General features: G+C 32.5%; 1 protein-coding gene across 2 annotated transcripts in view; it reads left to right on the top strand.

Moving 5' to 3' along the window:
• LOC118204310 (tRNA (carboxymethyluridine(34)-5-O)-methyltransferase alkbh8-like) overlaps positions 1 to 23,522 on the top strand; it is a 101,511-nt gene extending 77,989 nt beyond the window's left edge. The window contains exons 9-12 of one of the 2 annotated variants that reach the window (XM_085823738.1): positions 2,365 to 2,431; positions 12,250 to 12,405; positions 19,067 to 19,216; positions 22,989 to 23,522. In XM_085823738.1, the coding sequence (XP_085679864.1) occupies positions 2,365 to 2,431; positions 12,250 to 12,405; positions 19,067 to 19,216; positions 22,989 to 23,447 (832 nt within the window). In that variant the 3' untranslated portion in view covers positions 23,448 to 23,522. The remainder of the gene's footprint in view (positions 1 to 2,364; positions 2,432 to 12,249; positions 12,406 to 19,066; positions 19,217 to 22,988) is intronic. The other variant, XM_085823739.1, reaches the window with a different exon arrangement.
• The last annotated feature ends 386 nt before the right edge of the window (positions 23,523 to 23,908 follow it).

Below are 23,908 nucleotides of genomic sequence, written 5' to 3'. Positions count from 1 at the left end.
GTGGATAAAAAAACCTCTACATTTTATATAATTACGTTTTAAAACATTAGAAAAAGCTCAGCTGTGAAATGTTACTCCTCCACCTTTCACGTATCTGGAATTTCATCTATATGCGGAGCACGAAAGTATCATTTTTGAAGTCCGAAACAATGCGCGTACACGCAAAGCATTTGCTTCTCACAAATTCTCCATAGAACTGTAATGGGAAGGAAGATCCGCGGGAAATACGATCTGTGAAATGTTCCAAACGTGGTTCGCATTCCTGTTCCCCTTCAGGGTTGCCGTTTCTCTCTCTAGTACATTACAGCTCTATGGTCTTAACCTGCCCAACATCCGTATTGTTGTGTTATCTTCCGACACCAGTTCATAAGTACAGGTTCATGCGGATTTAGAGTGAATTACAACGACACAACTTGATGCAATAGCGAAACACACTTTATTTAGACAATATTAATCAGGACAGCTCCAAAGTCATGTTTTGCAGTCGTCGAAGATCTACTATACACTCACTGGAACAATCAGCGACACATTCTTCAGTTATCAGGCTATAATGGTGGAGACAGCTTCACTGCAAAGCACCAGAGTACAGCTCGCGACTCTGCTCGGTCGTTCTCAGAACTCCACATACTCTCAAGACTCTCCACGCTACAACTCGCGATGCACTCGACGACACACAGAGCACAGCTCCCGACTCTTTGGTTCAGTTGTTCCCGGAGCTTAACACACTATCTTGACGATGCACTAACTGCGATACACTAAGAGACTCTTTGATGCATTTGACGACCCACTCGGCACTTCCTGGCTGGCAGTCAACTGGATCGTCTCCGCACGGACTAACTAGATTAGACACACTATCTCGCACTCTCTCTGAGACACACACTAACTGATTGCGGACAGCAGGGTTTATATAGCTTTCAGCTTGTGTTCAAGAATATTCTGGGCTAAACCGGTAAGAATTTGTTCCAGAAGGTTCTTCATCCGTCCATGGCATATCGCCAAATGTCGCCAAACAGGTGATTTCTCGCCAAATGTGGCAACCCTGCCTTCCCTTACCATTTTATGGCAACCTTAAAACTGCTTTGTGGAGAAGTTATCTCACCATGCCTGTACATTTCGTAACAATATAATTGTCATTAACTCCAATGTGCTGGAATGATACTTTTTCTGTGCTTCTGTTGTTTTCTTGTTGATGCAATAAGCAAGATGCCATTTTCCATCTTCATCACGTTGCATTACCATTCCACTGCTAAAGCATAATTATTTTCTGATACCAATAATCCTTGAATACTAATTAAGGCTAGTCGTTTTAAGAAAGTTTTAAGATAATTATGTTTATCTACTGTAGGTAAGAGTTCGTAACTGTGAATTGCATTATCAAACTGGGACTAAAATTTCTGAAACTTCTCTAAATTACCCTCAAACAGTTCTACAAGAATTTTCGCTAAATTATTCTTGGTTTTTCTAGATCGCTATTTGAAATAAGTGAAGAATTACTCTACAGTGACAAATCTGCCTTATTTCTATATGAATTCTGGAGATAATTCTTGACTTTTGCTTTCACGTAAGTAATGCGCTGTCTGTATTCCTGATCATTCTCGACTTCTGTTTCCAGATCAGATACTTCAGGAATTGAATCCTCAATTTCTAGATCTCACTTGAATATCTGATCTGCTTTTTCTTGTAGATTCATCTCGCATTCTCCTAATGATTTGATATCTACAATATCCTGTTCCAATAATTCAGATATTCTGTTAATTACTTATGTTGTTAACCTTTGCATTTCATTTTCACTTTATCTGAAACTTTCTTAGTGTTCCATGATAAAATCCATGATATTAATTAATAATATAATTCTATACTCTGTTAGAATTATCAAAGGTATTTCAAAATATTTATGCTACAGTTCACTTACATTCAAATTTTTTAAATCAAAACTTCTTTCATGCTCATGGTACGCGAGTTATTCGATGGGCATTTTAATCCACATCGCATTGCACTTCTGATTTTTATAAGATCATCAGGATGGTTGGTGGTTGTGTGTTTACCTTTTACTTTGAAGAATGACTCTTTTATTACTAAATATTTATCCATATAGTTCAGGAATATCGGTCACTTTACTCACATTCTCTAGACTCTCCGATTCTGTATTACAATCATGTGCCCTCTGTTGGCGGCTTTTCTACAGTGCCATTTATTGGCTGATTACATTAGTATTATTGATGGTGTAAATTTATAAAAATATTTCGAGTAAATTCTGAAAGTTTCTATTTTTATTTTATTTCATTATATATCTATTTTCATTTAATGGCATGTATTAATAAAATTAACTAAAATTTCTAACAAAAATTTTCCTTATTTGTATAGTTTGTCAACAAAGGAATTAGTAAATGAAGATGAAGCCAAAGAACTGGAAAATAAATATGTTAACCAAGTAAACTTCATTACGTTTTGTGGTCTCTTATGTGTTAAATATGTCAAAAAGATTCCAATTTTTTCGTTTTCCAATTTTTTCTTCTTTGTGAATGTGTTGCATTGATTTGTTAAGCATGCTTTTTCCATACTGTGTTTTATTCTTAAAAATGATGAGTGATGCTTTAATGGATTTATTCATGTATGATTGGAAATTTAGGTTTAGAAAAGTACAATATACCTAAATTTTCCAAAACGTAATAAAAGGGAAAATAAATTATAATATTTGTGTAACACTTTTATTGTATAAATTTGTATAAATTTTATTGTATAAAGACTATGTAATTAATCTCTTCATTATCAAAACCATAATAAAGGGTTTTGTTATCTGCTATGCACAACTTATAAATTTGCTGCATATTTATAGGGGTGTTTGTGCTCCGGGGAAACCCCGGAATTCCGGGGATTTTGAACTTCGATTCCGGGGATCGTCGTTCAAAAGGAAGTAGGAATAATAATGAATTATTTATTTTGATCTGGGTAATTTTGTTTGCTTTGAAAGCAGAAAACGCAAGGTCAGTGTGTGTGGTGAAAACTTTTCCTTTCTTTCTCCAAAGGCAGTGAGTGATAATGCGTGAAAAGGGGGAAAAAACTTCTTTTTTGTTCTTTCCTTATTGCGAGTTATGACTCATTCCCCCGGTTCTCGAACATTCTCTTCTGGATTCTTTTCGGCAATTAGGCGTGGCAGAAAAAAAAAGGGAGAGACTTCGTTCGACCAGATGTGCGATCACGTGACTCTGGGTTCAAAGGTCTTATCTCTCCTGGCATGGCGCCAATAAGTTGAGAAGGGGGAATTTTTGCCGTATTAGCTATTTGTCATTGATCGCTTCTCAACTTTTTTCTCCACTGTGTAAAATTTGTTTCATTTATTGATGCACGTGTAAATTTTTCGTTTCGTTTATTGAAATATTTTTTTATTTGTGTACGCAAGAGAATTTCACTATGAAATTTCTCGATATAAATAGTGATATTGTACAATTAGAAGAAGGTGTCCGGAATGCATTTAGGTGGAATTGGATTGAACGGAGAGATGGTAATGGGGATACCATCGGCACATGGTGCAAGAAAATAAATGTTGCTGGACAAGCATATTGTGTCTTTTGTAACTCACTGCTGAAGTATGGTGGGGAAAGGAATCAAGGCTTTCACAAATCATTCTAAAACTGTGATGCACATAAATATTCAAAATGCATTAGACATTCAATGACATTAAGTAATTATGCTAATTAAAAAAATACTGATGACTTACTGGAGACTGATGCTCGGCCATTGGATACAGTGACAAGAAAAGCACGCCAAGAGGTATTAATAACTTCGTTTATCGCCGAGAATTCTTTTTCTTTCAGTGTAGCTCCCAATTGAATTGAACTTTGCAAACAGTTGAGCCGCGATCAGACGGAACTAAACTCGTTGGAAATGTCCAGGACTACTGCATGTTATAAGATGAAATATGGGCTCGCAAAAACTATTAAGTAAAATATCATTAAAACTGTAAAGGAGACTCCATTTTCTCTAAATTTGGATGAAAGTACTAGCAATGCTAAAGAAAGTATACTGGCAATATTGGTGCAGTTTTATGACAACAATCAAAATGAAGTTGTAGTTCATCAATTTGCATCTCTAAATATGGAATCTTGCAATTCAGAAGCTGTTTTTAAAGCAGTTGTTAATACTATTGAAGATAATAATATTCCATGGGCAAACTTAATTAGTGTATTAATGGACTCATGTAACACCATGCGTGGAAAAAAAAAGGGTGTTGAAACCAGACTACGATCAAACAAAGCACCTCGCTTATTAGATATTGGTGACACATGTCACACAGCTAATCACTGTGCAAAAAAATTTGCTTCATCTTTTGATAGATACTTAGAAGATTTGTTTGATGACATCTATTTTGATATGAAAAGCGTCAGTAAAAGAGAAAATTTGTTCAAAATCTGTGAATCCCTTGCCATTAAAAAACTTAAGCCCTTGAAGAGACCAGACCATAGGTGGGTGTACATTTTATGTGTTTTAGAAAGAATCAAAGATCTGTGGGATGCTCTTATTGCATTTTATTTTCACTACTTGGATAAAACTGATAAAGGGGATTATTTTTCATATGTTGAAACTGTATACAATAAAAGAAATATTTCTGCAGCTCAGAAAAAAATTGTTGAAGGGGTGTATTCTTGCTTGCATTCCCAACAACTCACAAAGGATGCTTTAGCTCGGAAAAAAAAAAAAAAAAAAAAAAATACTAAATGGGTTATTTGTTATGCAAAACAAAACTTTATTGCATATGGCATTATATTCAGCAGTATTACCAGAGTTCAACACATATATTAAATTATTTGAAACAAAAAAACCAATGCTTCATTTAATACGAGGGCAATCCCAAAAAAAAAAGGTCTCCTATTTTTGGGGACGTACAGAAAGTTTAATAAGGTTGTTGGCAACACTGTTGTGAGTGGTGCCTTCTCCGCTACCACATAAGCATGCAGGCGCTTCACTCGGATGCTCAGTCTTGCTTGGCAGCCATTCAAAATGGAGCTCCCGATAAACGTTACCGCCAAGTGCAAAGTGTGCGCAGTTATTTGATTTTTGAATGCAAAAGGCGCTAAACCGGTTGAAATTCACCGTCTATTGACGGAAGTGTATGGACAGTCAGTCGTGCATGGATGTCAGAAACGTTCGCCTGCTGGGACAACAGTCAACACTGACAGGTACTGTGAAACACTGAAGAAACTCAGAAGGGCAATTCAGAATCGGAGAAGAGGGATGTTGAGCAAGGGTGTAAGCATTCTCCACGATAACGCCGTCCTCACGTCGCCCGTCAAACCGTCGATCTCCTTCCAAATATTCGTTGGAACTTCATCGATTTCTACCTGTTCCTTAAGTTGAAAGAACATTTGTCTGGACAGCGGTTCTGCTAAGATGATGAGGTGAAAGATGAGGTTCAACGCTTCCTGAAGGGCATGGCGGCAAGCTGGTATGACATGGGCATTGTAAAACTGCCGCAGCGTCTACAAAAATGCATTGACCGAAATGGCGATTATGTTGAAAAATAAAGCATTCTTCAGTCTTTAAAGTGATGTAGCAATTATAGAAAATATACGGTTCTTTGTATATCTAAAAATGTAGGAGACCTTTTTTTGGAATTGCCGTCGTACATTCCAGTATTTATAAATTGATGGCAAAATTTTTCTCTTTTTTTATGAAGCCAGAAAATATAAGAGTGCACATTTTATAATGATTTATTAAAGGTTGATGTCACAAATCCAGAATTCCATCTACCTAGCAAAGTAATATTTACTGGTGCAGAAGCTTCCACTCTCCTGAAGAAATTATCAAAGAATCAGCCAATAGCAAAAGAATTCCAAATTTCTCTGATGAAAGCTTATACTAATACAGCACAGCATATGAAACAGAAATTACCCCTTAAAAATTCATATCTAATTAATTTTAGAGCATTAGATCCAGAGCTAAGAGGTAAAACCAGTACAATATTAGCTTTTGAAAAATTATCATCTTTTATGTCCCATATTTTTAGTGATAATGAAAAGTCAAAAGTAGAAGCTGAAATAAGGTTATGCCAGCGTGATATTGATATCACCAAAGAAATGCTCTACACATCTGATAAAAGTGGAAATCAAGTCAAGTGTACAATTGATAAATATTGGTCTAAAGTTTTTAATTTAAAAGATGATTTCGCAAATGATTATAAGTATCCTACATTGGCTAAATTGGTCAAAGCCTGCCTTAGTTGCTTCCATGGCCCATTAGTGGAAAGTGCATTCAACTTAATGGATACACTTGTCACTGACTATAGAACCTCTCTTAAGATTGATTCCCTAGATGCAGTGCAGACTATTAAATATGATTTAATGGCTTCTAAAGAAACCTAATGTGAAAAATATGGCTAAAAAAATCCAATGACTGATCCAATTCACAAAGATCTCTTACTGAATATGAACAGAAGTTGGAAAACATATCAAGAGGACTTAAAAACATGTATTTCAGGTGAGTCACCTATAAAAGTCTCTGAAAAACCTTCTACATTAGCAGAAAAGCAAACTGCTTCTACCTCTGCATGTGCAGTTCTCGAGGAAATTTCTTCAACTGTAAATGAGGAAAATAAAAGTCAACCTTCCTGCAATTATGAAGTTCACCACAAAAGAAAGACAAGCCCACAAACATCAGAAAATAAAAAAAAGCAGCAGAAATTAGATAATTTTTTTTTTAAAGAATTAATTCAGGTAATTTAAAATATTTACATAAAATGTAGTAGTTTATATGTTTGAAAATTTATGGTTATTAATTTTGCAAAAAAAGTAATTCATTTAACTTTTATAATTAGGTCATTCAATACTTCATAATTGTAATTTTTCATTTCTCTCCCCCCCTTCTCGAAACTCCAAAATGTCGGTATTAAGTCCGTAAAAGTTTCAGGGGATTTTTTGGGGTCCCACAAACACCCCTGTATTTACAAATAATGTATTTTTTATTGAAAATGTTAATTTCAAACTAATTAATATTCAGACATTGTGAGCATACAGAGCCTTCACTGAGAAATAAAATAGAATTGTTTCTGTACTGTTTTTATCTTGGCTGGTGGCTAGAGCGAAAAAAAATCTAAATTGATATGAGTTATTGTTGTTTCACTATGCTAATAATACATGAAACTTCACATAAATGCAGGACTTTTCAAGAACAGCAGTAAAAAGTAAGGTGGGTGCTATGATAGACAAATTCTTTTTGGGCACATTATTTTTATGCACGGTAGCTATGAGGATTTTAGACACTAAACTTTTGATTCCCATCTCTTGAATCGCTTATTTTCTTGAATCTAGCTATTATTGCAATTTACACAAAATCTGAGGTAATTTACTGAATTCAATCTTAATAAATATAAATTTTGTTCGCAAAAGGGCATTTTGTCCAAGGACATAAAACTGGTTATCTACAATACAATAACATAAAACTGGTTATCAACAAATTTTATCATTAAAAGCATAGAGGAAATACAAGGTAAATATTTTTCTTGTAGTGTCACTTGCATGATTCCATTTGTTATAATATTTTATTCAGCTTTGTTGGGAGGGCGATTCTTAATTTAAAGCACTTAAAGAAAGAATTATAATCATTTAATTAATTTATTTCCATGTTTTCATACTTATTTTCTTAATACATAATAAATATTAGGATGAAAGCAGGGTAAAGAAGTTATTAAGAATAACAGATCTGCAAAGAGAGAGTTTATAACACTTGGAAAATAAATCATTTCATTAGTTATTAACTGTTGAAATAGTGCAAGAATAAATCTGAAGTTTAAACTGTTACATAGAAAACAAATAGAGCAAAGAATTTTTAAAAAAAATATCTAATAAGAAAGCAGGTTTCATTGTAAAAAACTCAAATGTATGTAAATTAAAAGTTGCAAAGCAGAGTTCTCCTCAAATGTTGCTTGATTGTGTTGAAATAAAATACTAACATTGATTTTTCTGAATTCTGTTGTGAATTTAGGTATTATTGTTTAAAAGTATTTAAGAAAAATAACAGAAGAAAATATTTAAAGTAATTATTGAATAATGAAAATTGCTGTAAAATAAAATGCAGACTTTTAAATAATAAATAGAGAGAGCATTTCATTTGCTTTAAATTATGCTTTCCTTCGAGACTAGTGGGAATGTAATTTGGAAATACTGAAAGTGAAACTTTAAATATGTGTTGTTTCTCATAGCTTCATAAGAATTTTAAAATTTTTTGCCCAAGGAATTTTTGCTAGCATTTTCAATTATGTGCCATTCAGATGTAACTCTGTTTAGATGTTGATCAGATTTCTGATTCAGAAATCTTTTTTCTAATTTGTGATTACATAAATGTGCTTTTGATTTTGCTGTGTCTTAAGGTGATTTCTCATGTGTTCCAAATATCTAGAATGCATGCAATCTTAGCTTGTTGTATCCATTGCTGCTATTCATATATCCTGGCTGTTGTTCATAAACCTTGGCTGTGTATTATATTTTTATGTTTTCAGGATTGGCAAGTGTTGTGTCTGGCAATAAACTTTCATGAGGCTAGTGATTTTAAGTGTACAGATTTTTTTTTTTTTATCTCTACTATCTCATTTGTGAAGGAACTAAGTGCCAGTAGGAAAACCCTATTATATTATCCATTTGAATCCAAAAGAATAAGTGTTTTTAAAACCACTGCAAATATTATCCTTTTATTTCATCTTCAGGTGCTTAAGAAGTTTTTCCAATTTTCACAAGTTTTCTTTTGCATTGACAGTATGAGATGATGACATTGACTGGAATTTGTTTCTGTAATTAAGAATTACAGCTTAGTTTGATAGGAATTTATTTCTGTAATTAACAATTACAGCTTGGTTTGATAGGAATGTTTTTCTATAATTAACAATTACAGCTTGGTTTGATAGGAATTTATTTCTGTAATTATGAATTACAGCTTAGTTTGTGGTTATAGTCAACTGTGAGATAACCAGAGATAAATACTGGAAATAATTCACAAATAAAATTAAAAACTTTTTTCATAATTTAAATTTTAATGTTCTTATGCTTGTGATTTAAACTTTAATATTTGCACACATTCTTAGTATTTTACATATTTTCAAGTGCTGTCAGCTAGTGGCATAATGGTACTTTTTTTATTATTACACCCTCTATTGTCTAAATGGTGTGAAGGTTATCAATAAATTGTCAACTTATATAAATACAAAATAATATTATTCTATTTGTGAATTCTCACACTGCTATTCAAACTATTACAGATTATATTGACCTTATATCCACTGAGTGCAAATTACTGATTAGCTCTCTAATTGAGCCAGGAAGGGATGTTAGCTTGCAATGGATTCACAGTTACAGTGATATTCCTGGCAATGAGAAGGCAGATGCACTCACTAAGGAGGGTTGTGGTTTTAATCAACCTGAGTTAGATGTTCCTCTTAGAAACATTAAATGGACTATTAGAGAGTGCATCCATAAGGCCAGACTTTGTTATTACAGGGATGTTGCAACTGTGAAGAATTTGTGCTCCTTATTGGATAATCATCTGTGTTTCTCTGCCAAGTGCTATTGTAGCTTCCTTCAGATTCATGATGCAACATGATTACTTACAGGCTCATCTTTTTAGATTTGGACTTGCTGATTCCTCAGACTTTGTGCTGTGTGTCTCTGCTCCAGTGACTAGACATCTTTTTTCTTATACTGCTTTGCAAGATGTTCTTTCATTGGACTTCTTTATGACTCTTCCAACTACAGGAACAGTTTTCTTTATTTGCTGGACTGCAAGGTGCTGTATGCTCAAAAGAGTCTAGGCTGGCATAATTTAAAAAAAAGTAAACCATATTTAAATGGCCAGTCCTAATAACAAATATTTAAATTTGCTTGTGACAGGAAGAATTCCAAGTATATCATGTATTATTGTATTTTCTTTTTTTGTGTAGCTATTAACAATTCACAGACACTTATAATTTTGTTGTCACGAGAAGAGCTTTGAGTGTTCCATATATTAACATAGTTTTTTTTTTTTTTTTTAATGATAATGTTTGATTTACTTTGAAGGGAGGAAGATGCTGTATCCTTCCTCCAAGAAGGATGCATTTTACCTTGCATTTAAGTATGAGAAAAGGGTCATTATATATCAGTGAAATGAATCACATATCAATGGAAGCATTTAGCGTGTAAGATGAAAAGTTGCAGTGAACAGTCAAAAAACACAAAACTTCCAACCAAGACCCAATTAGGGCATTTTCCAAACAGGATTGAATACTCTGCCACATGAGGGTATCTAAATTCGGTCTAGCGATCACGCAGCCGGAGTCAAATTTGACAATACTATTAAAAGTCACAACCATACCTGAATAGACTACTATAGAAATGGTAGTTCAGGTCCTATGAAGGCAGCTAATCTCCCTCGTACTTTCCACTCCCAGCTTTTGGACAGGGTGAATAGGGCAGCTCAGGGGTCAGGTCAATTAGCTGCATAGAAAGGAGAGCCACCCATGCATTGCTGCCCTTCTTCTACATTGATGGAGGACCAACTTAGGGGCATGAAAAGTTGCATATGAAAAAAAAAATCATATGTTTTGACAAATGGTTTGGTGGTTTCAGACTATTATTTGTAACAGCACAGCAATTTATTTATTGTTGGGTGGAGGAACTGATGTTGATTAAGTAGTAGGAAAAGCAACTCTGCCTTTATGAAAATGCATTAATTGGCTGGAACAGTTTTATGAAAGCCCGCTACCTGAAATATCATTTGTGCAAACATTTCACGTTTTGTCAAGTTTTGGCATTTAAAGGAAAGAGACTTGCTTTAGAACACTGAGTTGTGAAATTTGTAAAAAAATATTTTTATCGAGTACACGATACCAGATTAGAATATTCATGACTTCCAGTTCTTTTGCAAAAAGTCACCTACAGAATGTCACCAAATTATGTATACAGCTTTAGATACTAATGTTGTATCATATGACACTGTGAATGTTTATAAACGAAAGTTTTGAAAAGAAGGACATGACATTCAAGAAGCACAGGTAGCTGTGGCCAGCCTACTGATGTTGATGAGGCCCGCCTGCAAAAATTTGTGGAAGAAGATCAATATCTAACCACTCTGGAGCTTGCTAAGGAGTTAAGACATTAGTTCCATGACCATTAGTTGTACTATGCATCGCATAAACTTGAGGTACAAGTTCCATCGCTGGGTGCCGCATGAGCTGACTCGAGCAGATAAGGGCAGACGTGTTTGGGCCTGCACTAATCTGCTCGAATATCAATGCAAGGACAAAATTCTAAACTAGATCATCACTTGTGATGAAAAGTGGATTTACTTCAACAACACAGGCCGAAAAGGGGACTTAGTCTGTGCTGGTGAGCCCTTTGGCAGCGTCGCAAAGCGCAATTTGACTGACAAAAAGATCATGCTTTGTAACTGTGGTGGGATTGCCGTGATAATTATCCACAAAGAATATCTGGAAAAAGATAAAACCCTTGACAGTAAAGTGTACAGTGAGATGCTAGTCCATGTTAACGCTGCTATCAAGCAAAAATGTCTAATTGATTTGTGGCACTAAAAGGTAATGTTCCATCAAGATAATGCAAGACCACATGTGTCTGCATTCACTGCCATCTTGCTGGTGCTATATTCCATTCTGTACAGGACGTCCGAAATGATGTTGATCTGTTTTTTGACTTGCAACCACCAAGTTTCTGTGCCAAAGGTTTTGAAAAACTACCAAAACATGTCCAGAAAATCATAGATTTGGGTGGTGATTGCTACCCACACTGAAGATACTGCTTTCATGTGTCTTTATTAAGAAAAATTTTTGGTGGAAATCTTTTGTTACAACCAAATATTTTTAATGTTATGGCAAAAAACTGATGAGTTCCCCTTCCCCCGCTAAGCTCTGAATAGAAAGGCAAGCACACTCATGACAAAAATGTGTTATAGTTATTTTATGCCAAGAAAACTGAACATAGTTTCTAAATTATACCATCTGCTTTTCTCAGCTTTCAGTAAAAAATAGATGTATATTATTTAACTCGATTAATATGAGCTAAATTGTGGCCAGAGATTTTAAATTATAGCTTTTTTTCAAAAAATTCATGACTAGGCTAATTTTCTTAAAAAACTGTCATTAATTTTTAACACACTCTTTTCAGAGACATTTTCTTACTGCTTTATTCAATGTTTGAAAGATTTTCTATACTAATTCACTTTGTATTTATAAAAATAAATATACCAACTGTGTGTTTAACTATTATTTTATAGGTTTATGAAGAAATAGCAGAACATTTCAGTGTAACCAGATATAAACCTTGGCCTAAAGTAGCCTCTTTCCTAAGTAGTATTCCATCTGGTTCTCTTATTCTGGATGTTGGTTGTGGCAATGGAAAAAATATGAAGTTGTCATCTAATTGCTATGAGGTTTGAATTTATAAGGAGCTAAAGCAATAGTTCTGTTTTTTTTTTTTTCCCTACATTATTGATATGAAAAGATGTTTAAAATGCAGATTACTGACTTACATAAAAGCAGAACATATGTAAAAGTCAGCAGTAAAAAGAGATTATATGCAGTAGATTATTTTGATTGTGAGTTATTAAAAGTTATGTAAAAATAGGTAAATTTTTAAAAAGTTCAAAATATTTAGAAAAATATATTAAATGTACATAAATACATCTCAAAATATGAACAGATTTGATAATATATCTTGTCATATATGTAGCAAAAGACACTTAACAACAGATTGTTGGTATTTTCCTAAGCAAGATAGACATAATTATCCTAGTAGAACTTTCAGAGGTCATAAACACTTTCATAATAATTGGCGTAGGACTTATCATCCTTACAGTGGTAACAATCAGTACAAAAGAGGGCGTAACAATCTTTTAAACTAATTAAGGATTCTTGCCAGAGATATGACACTAAATTTAGACCCCTTGCAAGGATCCGTAAAGACTGGAGGCATAAAAAATATTTCAACAGACAAAATACATATAAAAAAATGATTGAAGGAAATAGTAATCAGTTCCAAAATAAATTAGTAGAAAATAAGAGAAATGAAAATAAAAATGTTACCAAATTGTTATTGTAGCTCTGAAAATTCTAATTATTTACCAATAATTAAAGTTAAAATTGGTTCTCAGACTTATGAAGCTCTTCTTGATATGGATGCTAATTTGTCTTTGGTTCAACCAGATGTTATTGAGGAAATTAAACAATTCTGTAAAGTTGAATTTGTTTCTCATATGGTCAGAATAAAGACTTTACTGTCTGAAGTTGACTTGAAATTCAAAATAAATGGTATACTAGTTTATTTTATGTTACTTAAAACAATTGGAATTCCACGTATCGATGATTCTAGGGTATGACTTTATTCAATGTAACAGAATTTTATTAGATTGCATAAATAAGAAACTTGTAATTGATAACACTCATCTGGACTTTGAGGAAAATTCTCCTAATAAAATAGTAACTAATTCAGTTTACAATACAAAAAAGAAAAATTGCAGTTTAAATGCAGTAAGAATGGTTTCTAACATTACTGTCATGCCAGGTCAATCTCAGATCATTTCCTTAGCTGTACCTGAGGCTTTAACACAATTTAAAGAAATTTTACTTTGTCCAAAACCATCAAAAAATAGATTTCACATCAATGAATCTTTGCACACAGTTGGTCATTACAACCATATTCAAACTATCATTGAAAATAATACTAATGAAAAATTAGTTCTAAGAAAGAATTCTGTCATTGGAACTGCTATGCCATTCCATTTTGAAGATATTGTCGATCCAAAAAATCATGAAACATTACAAATCAGTACACTAAATCTTCAAGAAGTAATTAAGCTCAGAAAAGAATTAAATGTATCAGATTTTAAATTAGATCATTTAAATGAAAAAGCAAAAGGTGAAATGATAGAATTGTTAATGAATAACTATGCTGTATTTTCAAATTCTTACAATTCTTTAGAATCCATTGATAAAGTTGAGCCAGAATTTAAACTTCTTCATAATTTTCCTATTCAGACGAGACCTCATCCATTCCTAAAATTGCTAAACAGTATGCACAATAAGAAATTGCAAAACTATTAGAGGCAGGCATAATAGAAACATCTTCTTCCAGTTATAGTTTTCCTGTTATATTTGTCAGAAAAAAAGAATTTACCTGGTGAGGATAAAAACACACCAAAATTTCGTATAGTTGTAAATTGTCGTCTATTAAACAGCATCACAGAGTCATACAAAATCTGTTTACCAAAAATTTCTGAAATTTTACACATCATTGCTGGTAGGAATTTGTATTGTGTACTCGACTTGAAATCAGCTTTTTTCGAAATTAAGTTACAAGAGTCCGATAAAGAAAAGTTGGCATTTTGCACTGAACTTGGTAATTTTCATCCTTGTAGACTTCCCTTTGGTTCACGCAATAGTACTTCTTATTTCCACACATTAATTTCAAAATGTTTAAATGACATCAAAGGTAGTAATGTTCAGTTTTTTCTGGATGGTATTATTGTTGCTGCTGATAGTGTATTTGAATTGAAGGTAATTCTTCAAAAGGTTTTTGATAGGCTAAGAGCATTTAATTTGGATCCAGCTAAAGTGCAGTTATGCAAATCTGATATAACTTATTTAGGTTTTAACATTTCCAAAGCAGGTTTCTCTCCTTCTGAAGATAATATAGCAAAGATTTCAAAATTCCCTATTCCAAAAGATGTTAAACAAGTTCAAGCTTTTTTTGGTATGATGAATTTTTTAGGCACTTAATCCATAATTTTGCTGAGATCACTCAGTCAATAGTACACTTGACTAAAAGAAATGTACCTTTTGTTTGGAGTCAAGATTGTCAAGATGCTTTTGATCTATTACAATCAATAATGTTGGAAAAGCCAACAATAAAAAACATTGATGATAATCATGAAATTTTTTTTGAATTACTGGTGCGTCTAAAGTAGCTATTTGTGGATTCTTTTGCAAAAAATCAATGACAAATTCTTTCCTGTAGAATTTTATTCGAAACTTCTTACTCCTGCTGAGTCTAGGTATATATTTATTAGATGCGAGCTCTATGCTATATTTTCATCTGTGAAATATTTTCATGAACATTTGTATGGGAAAAAATTTACTATTTTAACTGATGCTAAACCTCTCACTTTTCATATGCAATTGGATAAGCTGCCTGATATTGTTGCCAGATGATTATTGTATTTACAAGATTTTGATTATACTTTAAAGCACATACCTGGTTTTTCTAATCCTGCTAATTTTCTTTCTAGAGTTCCTGAAGAATCTCATAATGTAAACAATATTAACTTATTTCAACCAAAGAATAATGAATTAAGCATTCAAAATATAATTAATCACCAAAAAGATGATAAAATCATTAATGATATCATAAACAAAATTAACAATAACAATTCTGAAATTTGTAGCAAATATTTTATTGATCAGAAAAATGGTGTAGTAATGATTAAGTGAAGACCTAGAGCACATCATTTAAAGACAAGGCATTTAGAAAACAAATTCTACTTCCAAATTCTTTAGTGAAACCTTGTTTAGAGATTGCTCATGCTCCACATTTTGGTGCCAACAAGACTTATGAATTCATAAAAAAGAAATATTTCTGGAAGGGCATGTTTTTAGACACAAAAAACTTTTGTGAAAATTGTCAACAATGTTTGGAGAACAAACCCAAATCTTCTAGAACAGTCACAAGTAATATAAAAAAGTCTGATTTAGCCCCTGGAGAAATGTTAGCAATTGACATTGTAGGTAAATTACTCAGGTCACAAGATGGTAAATTTTTCATTTTAACAATTATTGATCATCATTTGAGATATTTAGAGGCTATTCCTTTAACAAACATCATTTCTGCAACAATCATAAGATGTATGAATCTGTATTTTTCGAATTCGGTATTCGAAAGATAATATTATCTGACAACGGGTCAAATTTTTGTTCGGCTGAGTTTGAGAATTTTTTAAAAGATTTAAATGTTGAACACAGGAAAAGTTCCATTTATTACCGACAATCTAATGGGATCATAGAACGAGTTCACAGAACTATGAAAGATAGCATAGCTTCATTATCTAATAAAGTTTTTGAATGGTCAGATAGATTGGCATTTTTTATTACAGTAGTTCAAACACATAGTAACAAGTTTCACTCCTGCTCAGTTATTTTTTGGGCGAGAATTCAATACACCTTTAGACTTAAATAATGAACCACATGCAGTAGACAATCCTTTACAATACTTGTTGCATCAAAAGGAACACATTAAAGCCACTAGAGAATTAGTGAAACAAATGAAGAGTATTTTCAAACTTAAGATAAAGTTGTGAAAGGCAGAGAAATTCATAAATTTAACATTGGAGACGAAGTATTTTTAAAGGCTTTACAACCACCTCATGCTTTACAGCCAAAATACACTGGTCCTTTCAAAATCGTAAAAATTTTTCGAAATGAAAATTATTTAATTCAAAATATTACTGACAGCAAAACTCAAAAAATTCATTGTAGTAAATTATTTAAAAGAGCTGAGGTCAAACTTAACTAATTTATAGCATTGTTTTCATCGAGCTTGTTTTTCTTCTTCACTAAGTAAAAATAATAATAATAATAATAATTAAAGAAAGAAAGAAAAAAATTCACACATGTTTTGTGTTTGATTATGAATGTAGTGGATTTAGTTCCAGTTAAATTTTTTTTTGGAGTTTCTTGGTTAGTATGGGTGTAGGTTGGCCACCTTCATTTATACGTTTGGTCAGTTGCAGGGTGGTCCGCCTTGATTAAGGTCATAGAATTAAAAAAAAAAAAAAAAAAGAAGAGTAAGGAAAAAAATTCTAGAACACTTAGTGGTTATTACAAGTGTTCAGCTAGTAGTGAAAATTGTGCTATTTTAACAATTTGAGAATTTGGAATAACTAAGTTGTAAAAGAAAATTGTAGAGTAATCATTCTTACGCATTTACAAATATTATAAGAAAAAATGTATGGTATTTAAGAGTTGATAAAATGATATGATAGATTGTAGTGAAATTTATGCTACTGTATGTGAAACATGTATTTTATGTATTAGTTCTTAGTTTTAATTTTTAACTTGACTCACATGTGTAGCAGCTTATCCCCCCCCCCCAAATTTTTTATATATTTATGCCAGACAATGAGATTTTGATCTTTTAATATTTGATCATAATTTGGATTTTACCAAACAGATATATTCGATTAAGTTAACATGTGCTAATTTCAAATGGACAACAGATCCTAAAATTCTGATTTTTGTGATTTCAAATATATCAAGTTTCATCTGCAAATTAGTGTTGTGCTTCATCAAAATATTTTGATATGATTTTGTGAACTGTGCTACGTTTTTTTCCTTCTTTGGCCGGAGGGAATGTGCAGGCAAGCCTCCACATTTATTCAATTTCAAGTCTGTTCACTGTGACCGTTCAATGACAGAGCGAAATTAATGGCTATCCTCCTTCTGCTGCTGGGCTCCGAAGGTATAGGATGGTCTTCTGGTTGTCCTCATCCTGCGTGATGCTTGTGCCATTTGGTTCCTTTACGTTTCTTTTTGACTGCCATCTCCATATTGTATGTAGAGCAATGCATACCTCCAAGTAAAAAAATTGGTACTGAAGATTCAACTAAATTAATTTGGAGACCGCTGTAAACTATCGATGTTCTACAGTTTAAAAATCCTCGAAAGGACTTCATGTGCACGTGTTCCACTTTCCTGATGATATGAATATTTGCCTTGTGTTTCTTCAAAAATATATTGGAATAACCAGTCAACTCAATTTCCTCTGTTATAAAATTTGACTTTTTTTATCATGAAACTTTGCTGAACGATGATGAACTGAGATCTACTTTGATTGGAATATTACGCGTTTCTCGTACGAAAGGTTAGGATTCAAAATAGTAGGTCTGTTTCTTTCGGCTGCTATGTGATCACGATTGCTAATCTTCTGTCTGGCAATTTATGCTGGTATTGATTCAAAATTTAATGGTGTCAAGATATAATAAATAATACTTAATTTACAGTATTTGAATTGTCATCATTTGGGGGAAGTTACTTTTACATTTCTTTCAGATCTCGCATTTCATCCTGTACGTTATCAAGTATTTCTGGCTTATTGCGCTATTTTTTCTTACAGGTATACCCTTCTAAAGTAATAGAAGGGGTATGGGGACTAGCAAGAAAGCAGTACATTAACAAGCATAACTATAGGAATGCATGGAATATTATATACTAAAACAAATTCTGAATAAAAAGGTTAATAAGTGGATTGCATCATGAGCATTCAGAAGCTGTGAATGTACAACCCAAATCACCATGTACACATACTTACTTGTATGCATAATCTTAATTCTCCATAAAAAAGCGCAATACGTTTTCCCCCTTTATTTATTGATTTCAAGTCCGTACAGTTTTTATTGATGTTACAAAGCAGGCCTTTTATATCCTGGATCCTACACCAACATTCATTATGATTTGCCATGTAGGATTTAGCTGATAAGATTTTCGGATACATGGATACATGTCAGAATTTAACAAAGTCCATATTATGAAGTCTCTGATCATCCTTTTTACCAAAGGTGAACTGATGAAACATTACATATTTAGTGAATACTAACGGTATTATTATTTTAACAAATGGTTGGACACTTGCAATGTAACATAATTTTTTACAACGACTGAATTTCTTGGTTATTTAACTATTTCATCACTAAGAGCACTATCTAGTGTGCATCACACTAGGTGACTGATATTATACCTGCATGAATGGGAGAATGACATATACAAATAACCAAGCATTACATGAAATCTGATTTTTCACCCTGAAGTTCAAACCAGCTGACAGTCTTCATTAAACAGTTATCCATTCAAGGTGGTATTTATATTAATATTGCAATAAGAGAATAAGTACATTTTTGTAATTCTTTATTGCAACAAAAAATGTTATAAGGATTTTATAAAATGTTGAACAATTTCAATGTTATTCATATTTGAGGAAGAACATCTTTGTTATTTATTTTAGGGTTCAAATTATAATTGCATAATATTTTTCCTCCCTCTTTCTAGATAGGATGTGATGCATCATGTAACTTAGCCCAGCTTTGTTCTCAACGAAATACTCAAGTTGTAATCGCAGATTGTTTAAAATTACCCTATCGAGATAACTGTGCTGATGTTGTTATATGCATTGCTGTAATACATCATATGTCAACTAAGGTATGCATTTTAAAATTATTGAACTTAGTGAGTTCCATAGTTCTCTTTCTGAACAGTTCTGTTGTTCAAATCAATTTGAGTGTGGAGTTTAAGTGGCCTTTTTTTTTAAACTAACTGTTAAATGTAAAGTGTTGCTTATATGAAAATGGATAATTAGTTAAAAAGTAGATCTTTGCATAGTACTTAAACTACCATGTATAATATCTCTGATTTTGCATCTGTGACAGTTACTTTAAAGAATCCATTGGTCTACCTATTGAGAACTGAAATGAAAAGTATTTTGATGGGTATTTATAGTATGAACCTGCTAGATTCACATGAGGTGACAGCAGCTCCAGTTCTCTTTGTATAGCTTTGCAGGAAGTTTTATCAAATAGAAGTATGAAAGCTTCATCATCATTTATAAAACCAAATATCTCAGTTACAAACTGAAAGGAATGGATTTTTAGCATTTTTATGCTATATCCAAGATGATTGGTAAAACTTCATAAAGTAGCATGCAACATTATTCATATTAAGATCAGAATTTATTTACACAATTTACTCAAACATGTCAAAAAGAAGATTGTCAAACACAAGGTAACTAGAGCTCTGAACAGCGTATTTCCAAACATCAAGTCGGGAGTGTCTTTGAACTCCAATTGTTGTCCATTTCTCTCCTGCTCAAGCCACATCAACACCTCTTCTCCTTTGTCTTTGTCCAGTGATGTAGTCAAGTGATCGCTAAAGACCTTTTTCAGCTTCTCAACCACTGTCTAAAGGTTCTAATGTAAAATCTTATTTTGAGCTAGACAACAGAAACATTACTGAAGCATCTTACAGCATAAGTTACTGGATTGTTACAAGCTGTAGAAACTATACAGTTGCTGAATATTTGGTAACTACTTGTACTAAAGATGCTGTTCAATATTTGTTTGGGGAAGAATATATTTTAAAAATTAACAGCCTTCTAGTTTTAAATGATAGTTTTTTGAAGAACCTAGGACAGATTTCATGTTAAATCAACAGCTGTTAGCAATTAAAAAAGTCCAGTTTTTCCCTATAGGTTGATGAACTGAACTTTTTGATCCTGCTTCTTATTCCGCACATAATAATAAAGATTGAGAAAATTTCTTACTGTATGTTCCATCTACATCTCTCACAAAAAGATGTATAAGGAAGGACATCTTTATTTAATTAATGATTATGCTTGTGTTAAAGATACTGATTGAGCCAATTGCTGTGGTGTTTGTATACTTGAAGGAAAATTCATGGAATGGTGTTAGAGGGAGCATCTAAAGAAGTCACAGTGCCATGAAGCTGAGAATTTATTACTGCATCCATAAGTAAAGCTTTAGCTTCTAAACCCTTATCACAGTCGATGAGAGAAGTACTTGTAAATATACAAAAGTTATTGATTTAATTAATCTTTTGATGGTTATCAACAAGCTCAGCTCATATTCCAGTTTTGCGCCACAGTGGGCACAAACGAATCCACTCATGAATTGGACGTGTGCCAGACGAAGTGGCCATATTCTTTGAAATGATTTAATGGTTTTAATAATTTAATGGTTTAATAAGTTGAATACTCATATTAGTTGATTTTACTTGGTATAGATGGTAGTAGGAGTACTAGACAATTCCCTGCATAATAAAGGTGAATTTGGCTTTTTTTCAGGAATTTTTATTGCTATATTTTGAGTGCCTGTTGATACAACTAGAAATGGCATCAAAGAGAAAGTTAAAGTACATTTTTTTAATGTGATTCTGAAGTCAAAAGTCTGTTCTCAGATAATGAAAGTGATTTGGATTCAGGTAAAAATATTTGCTTTGAAAATTTAGATGATGATTTAAATGGAGAAGATTTTAGCAGTACAGAATTCTGCATTGTGTACCATTCCATGTTTCAAAGTCCATCACACACAAAAGGTGGTTTTTAGGTGTTCATTAAATTTATTATTATAATATTATATGCCTTATTGATTTGTGAATTAATTATCTAGCTTGTCTCGTTACATTTTAAAAATTCAGTACTGAAACATTATTATATTTACAGATTAATAACATGGGAAAATATAATGGCAAATAACAAAATATTATTTTTATAAAATTTATTATTTGCTATTATATTGTAATATCACCCCTTTCTTCATCCTCTGCCTCATAGAGAAATAACTCCACCTTCTCGTATTTTGAACATTTATTGCACAAACACAAAACTGATACTAAAACTACAATTTAATAACTGAAATACATATATATATACATATTAAGTAATACAAGCTAATTTCGTTTTCATTAACGGCTCCCACGAGCCTTCCCTATGACCTCTCTGTCGGTCTCCCTCTTGGAAACTAAACTTTTGGTGCCTTCAGATTGAGAGCTAGCGCCTTCTATACATCTTGTTGGTTGGCTTCCCCATACATCACATATAGAATATAACATTTTCATTATTTTCTTAAACATCAGTGTAAAACAGAAATTTTTTATAAAGATGCATGAATATTTTCCTTTTCAAAATGTCTCTAATTTTCTTGCTCAGAGCTAGTGATATTTAACAAAGCATCTAGAGAGAAAACAATCAGTGCCATCTATATATTAATAATATCGCTCCTACTGAAAGGTTAAATCCAATGCAGCAGACTATTCAAAGCATTATGAGAGGAGCTGGATAGCCTACATACTTAAAAGTAAATAAATTTAGGATTATAGTGTAACGGTTCTATAATTGCTTTCAAAGTATCTAGTAATATTAATTCTGAGACTAAAAAGTTAGATTTTGGGGAAACTTGTATTAAAAAATCAGTAGTTTAAGTATTTGAGACACTTTACAACTTCATCCCAGAAAATGAGCTGCATCTTACATACAAATTAAAGAGAACTTAATATATTAAAAAGCCTGTAAGTGTCTTTCAAACATTACTTTCCCTATTGAAGAGAAAAGGACAACTGAATCCTGAGAAAAAATAAGTTATTGAACTTTTGATTATTTCACTTGAAAGGCCATCTTTTAAAAAAGAACATATTACTTTTTTTTTTTTTGGATTTCAACAAGGGAAGAACAAGAAGAAGGAAGTGGCAAACCATTATAATGTTTGATGCTGTTACAGACCCTGAACTTGTGGGAAGAGAAATTTTAATCTTGCATATATGTAAGATTAGAATATATATTAAAAGCAGTTATCATAAGAAACTGGACACTGCATCTCTCCAAATCAGATATTAACTTTAAAAGGTTGAACTCAACGAATCAGCCTCAAAGAGCATATAAATAATAAGATTTGAACATCAGGTCAAAACTATCTCATTAAGATTGTTGTTTAATGTACTTTTCTTCTTTAGACATATACTGTGATGACGTATTTTTTCATTTTGTGTATTAGGAATTATTAGTTATAAGCTTTCATATTTTTATGTTGCAACGCTATTTCAAGAATGAATAGGATTTTTATTTCATGCTTGTAATACAGTTAGTGAGATATGTTGTGGGAATACGGGAGCAGGGGTTAGAGAGTCATAAATCTTGAAGAGGAAGGTTAGGGGTACTCTGTGTTTGCATAGTCTTATTAAAGGGTATATGAAAGAAAAAAGGTTGGGAGCTACTGCTCTGGGAAGTAAGCCCACAATTATGAATTTTACTGTGCTGCCTTAATACCTGTTTCAGTTCATGGCACTCTTATTAATAATTTAATTAAAACTGAGTATTTTAAAATTTTCATTATAGCAAATTAGAATTTGAAATAGACCTCTTTATTATTTAAAAGCCTTCTATATTTAAAACTTTTATTTTCAGGTACGTAGAACTAAAGCAGTGCAGGAAATTGTGCGAGTATTGCGACCTTGTGGACAAGCACTGATTTATGTTTGGGCTTTTGAACAAGAAGGGGCTGAAGGCCCTTCCAATTACTTGAAACAAAATAAACTAAATCATCAACACAATGTTCTTGAAATGGAACAGGATGTTTTAAAATTTGAATCTTCTGAAATACAATTCAATGATTCATCAACAAAAGTATTGAAAATGCCTGTACATAGAAATAGAACTAATTTCATACAGCAAGATATGCTGGTGCCATGGAAAGAAAAAAAGGGACCTTATGAAGTAACTCATGCAAAGAGTGGAAATGTACACCATAGGTATTATCATGTATTTGCAAAAGGTGAACTAGAATCTTTAGTGACAGAAAGTGGTGGTACTATAATTACTTCATATTATGATAAAGGTAACTGGTGTGTCCTTTTGGAAAAATAAAACATATTTATCTTCGTATGTATACATTTAAACCATTTTTAATGAATTATGGCAATAAATATTTACTACTAGTGATATTTTTGCAGTCTAAATGTGGCATTACTTTTATTACTTAGCATTTTAATGCTTATGGTTATATTATTCATATAGTGACATACACATCAGTAACCTAAAATAAATTATTATTTTGACAGATAAAGCTCTCTTTTCATACCGGAATTTGGAAATTTTTAAGATTTAGATTTTCCTGTGTGCCTCACAACTCACTGACATGCTTTTTTCAAAAGGATATGAAAAATCTGTCTTAATTGTGGTAATTGGGATAATTTCTTGCATGATAGTATGTTTAAATATGGAATATATTTGCTCAGGAGTCGGGTTTTGGCAGATTACTTGAAAATACTTGGTTACTTGGGTTTAGCAGTAGTTCAAATACATGACAGATCTAAATTCAAATATAA

Source organism: Stegodyphus dumicola, chromosome 9 (assembly GCF_044657685.1).
Source record: "Stegodyphus dumicola isolate Sdum_Otavi_A_Nest chromosome 9, ASM4465768v1".
Taxonomy (NCBI): Eukaryota; Metazoa; Arthropoda; class Arachnida; order Araneae; family Eresidae; genus Stegodyphus; species Stegodyphus dumicola.
This window is presented reverse-complemented; position numbering and strand designations above follow the sequence as displayed.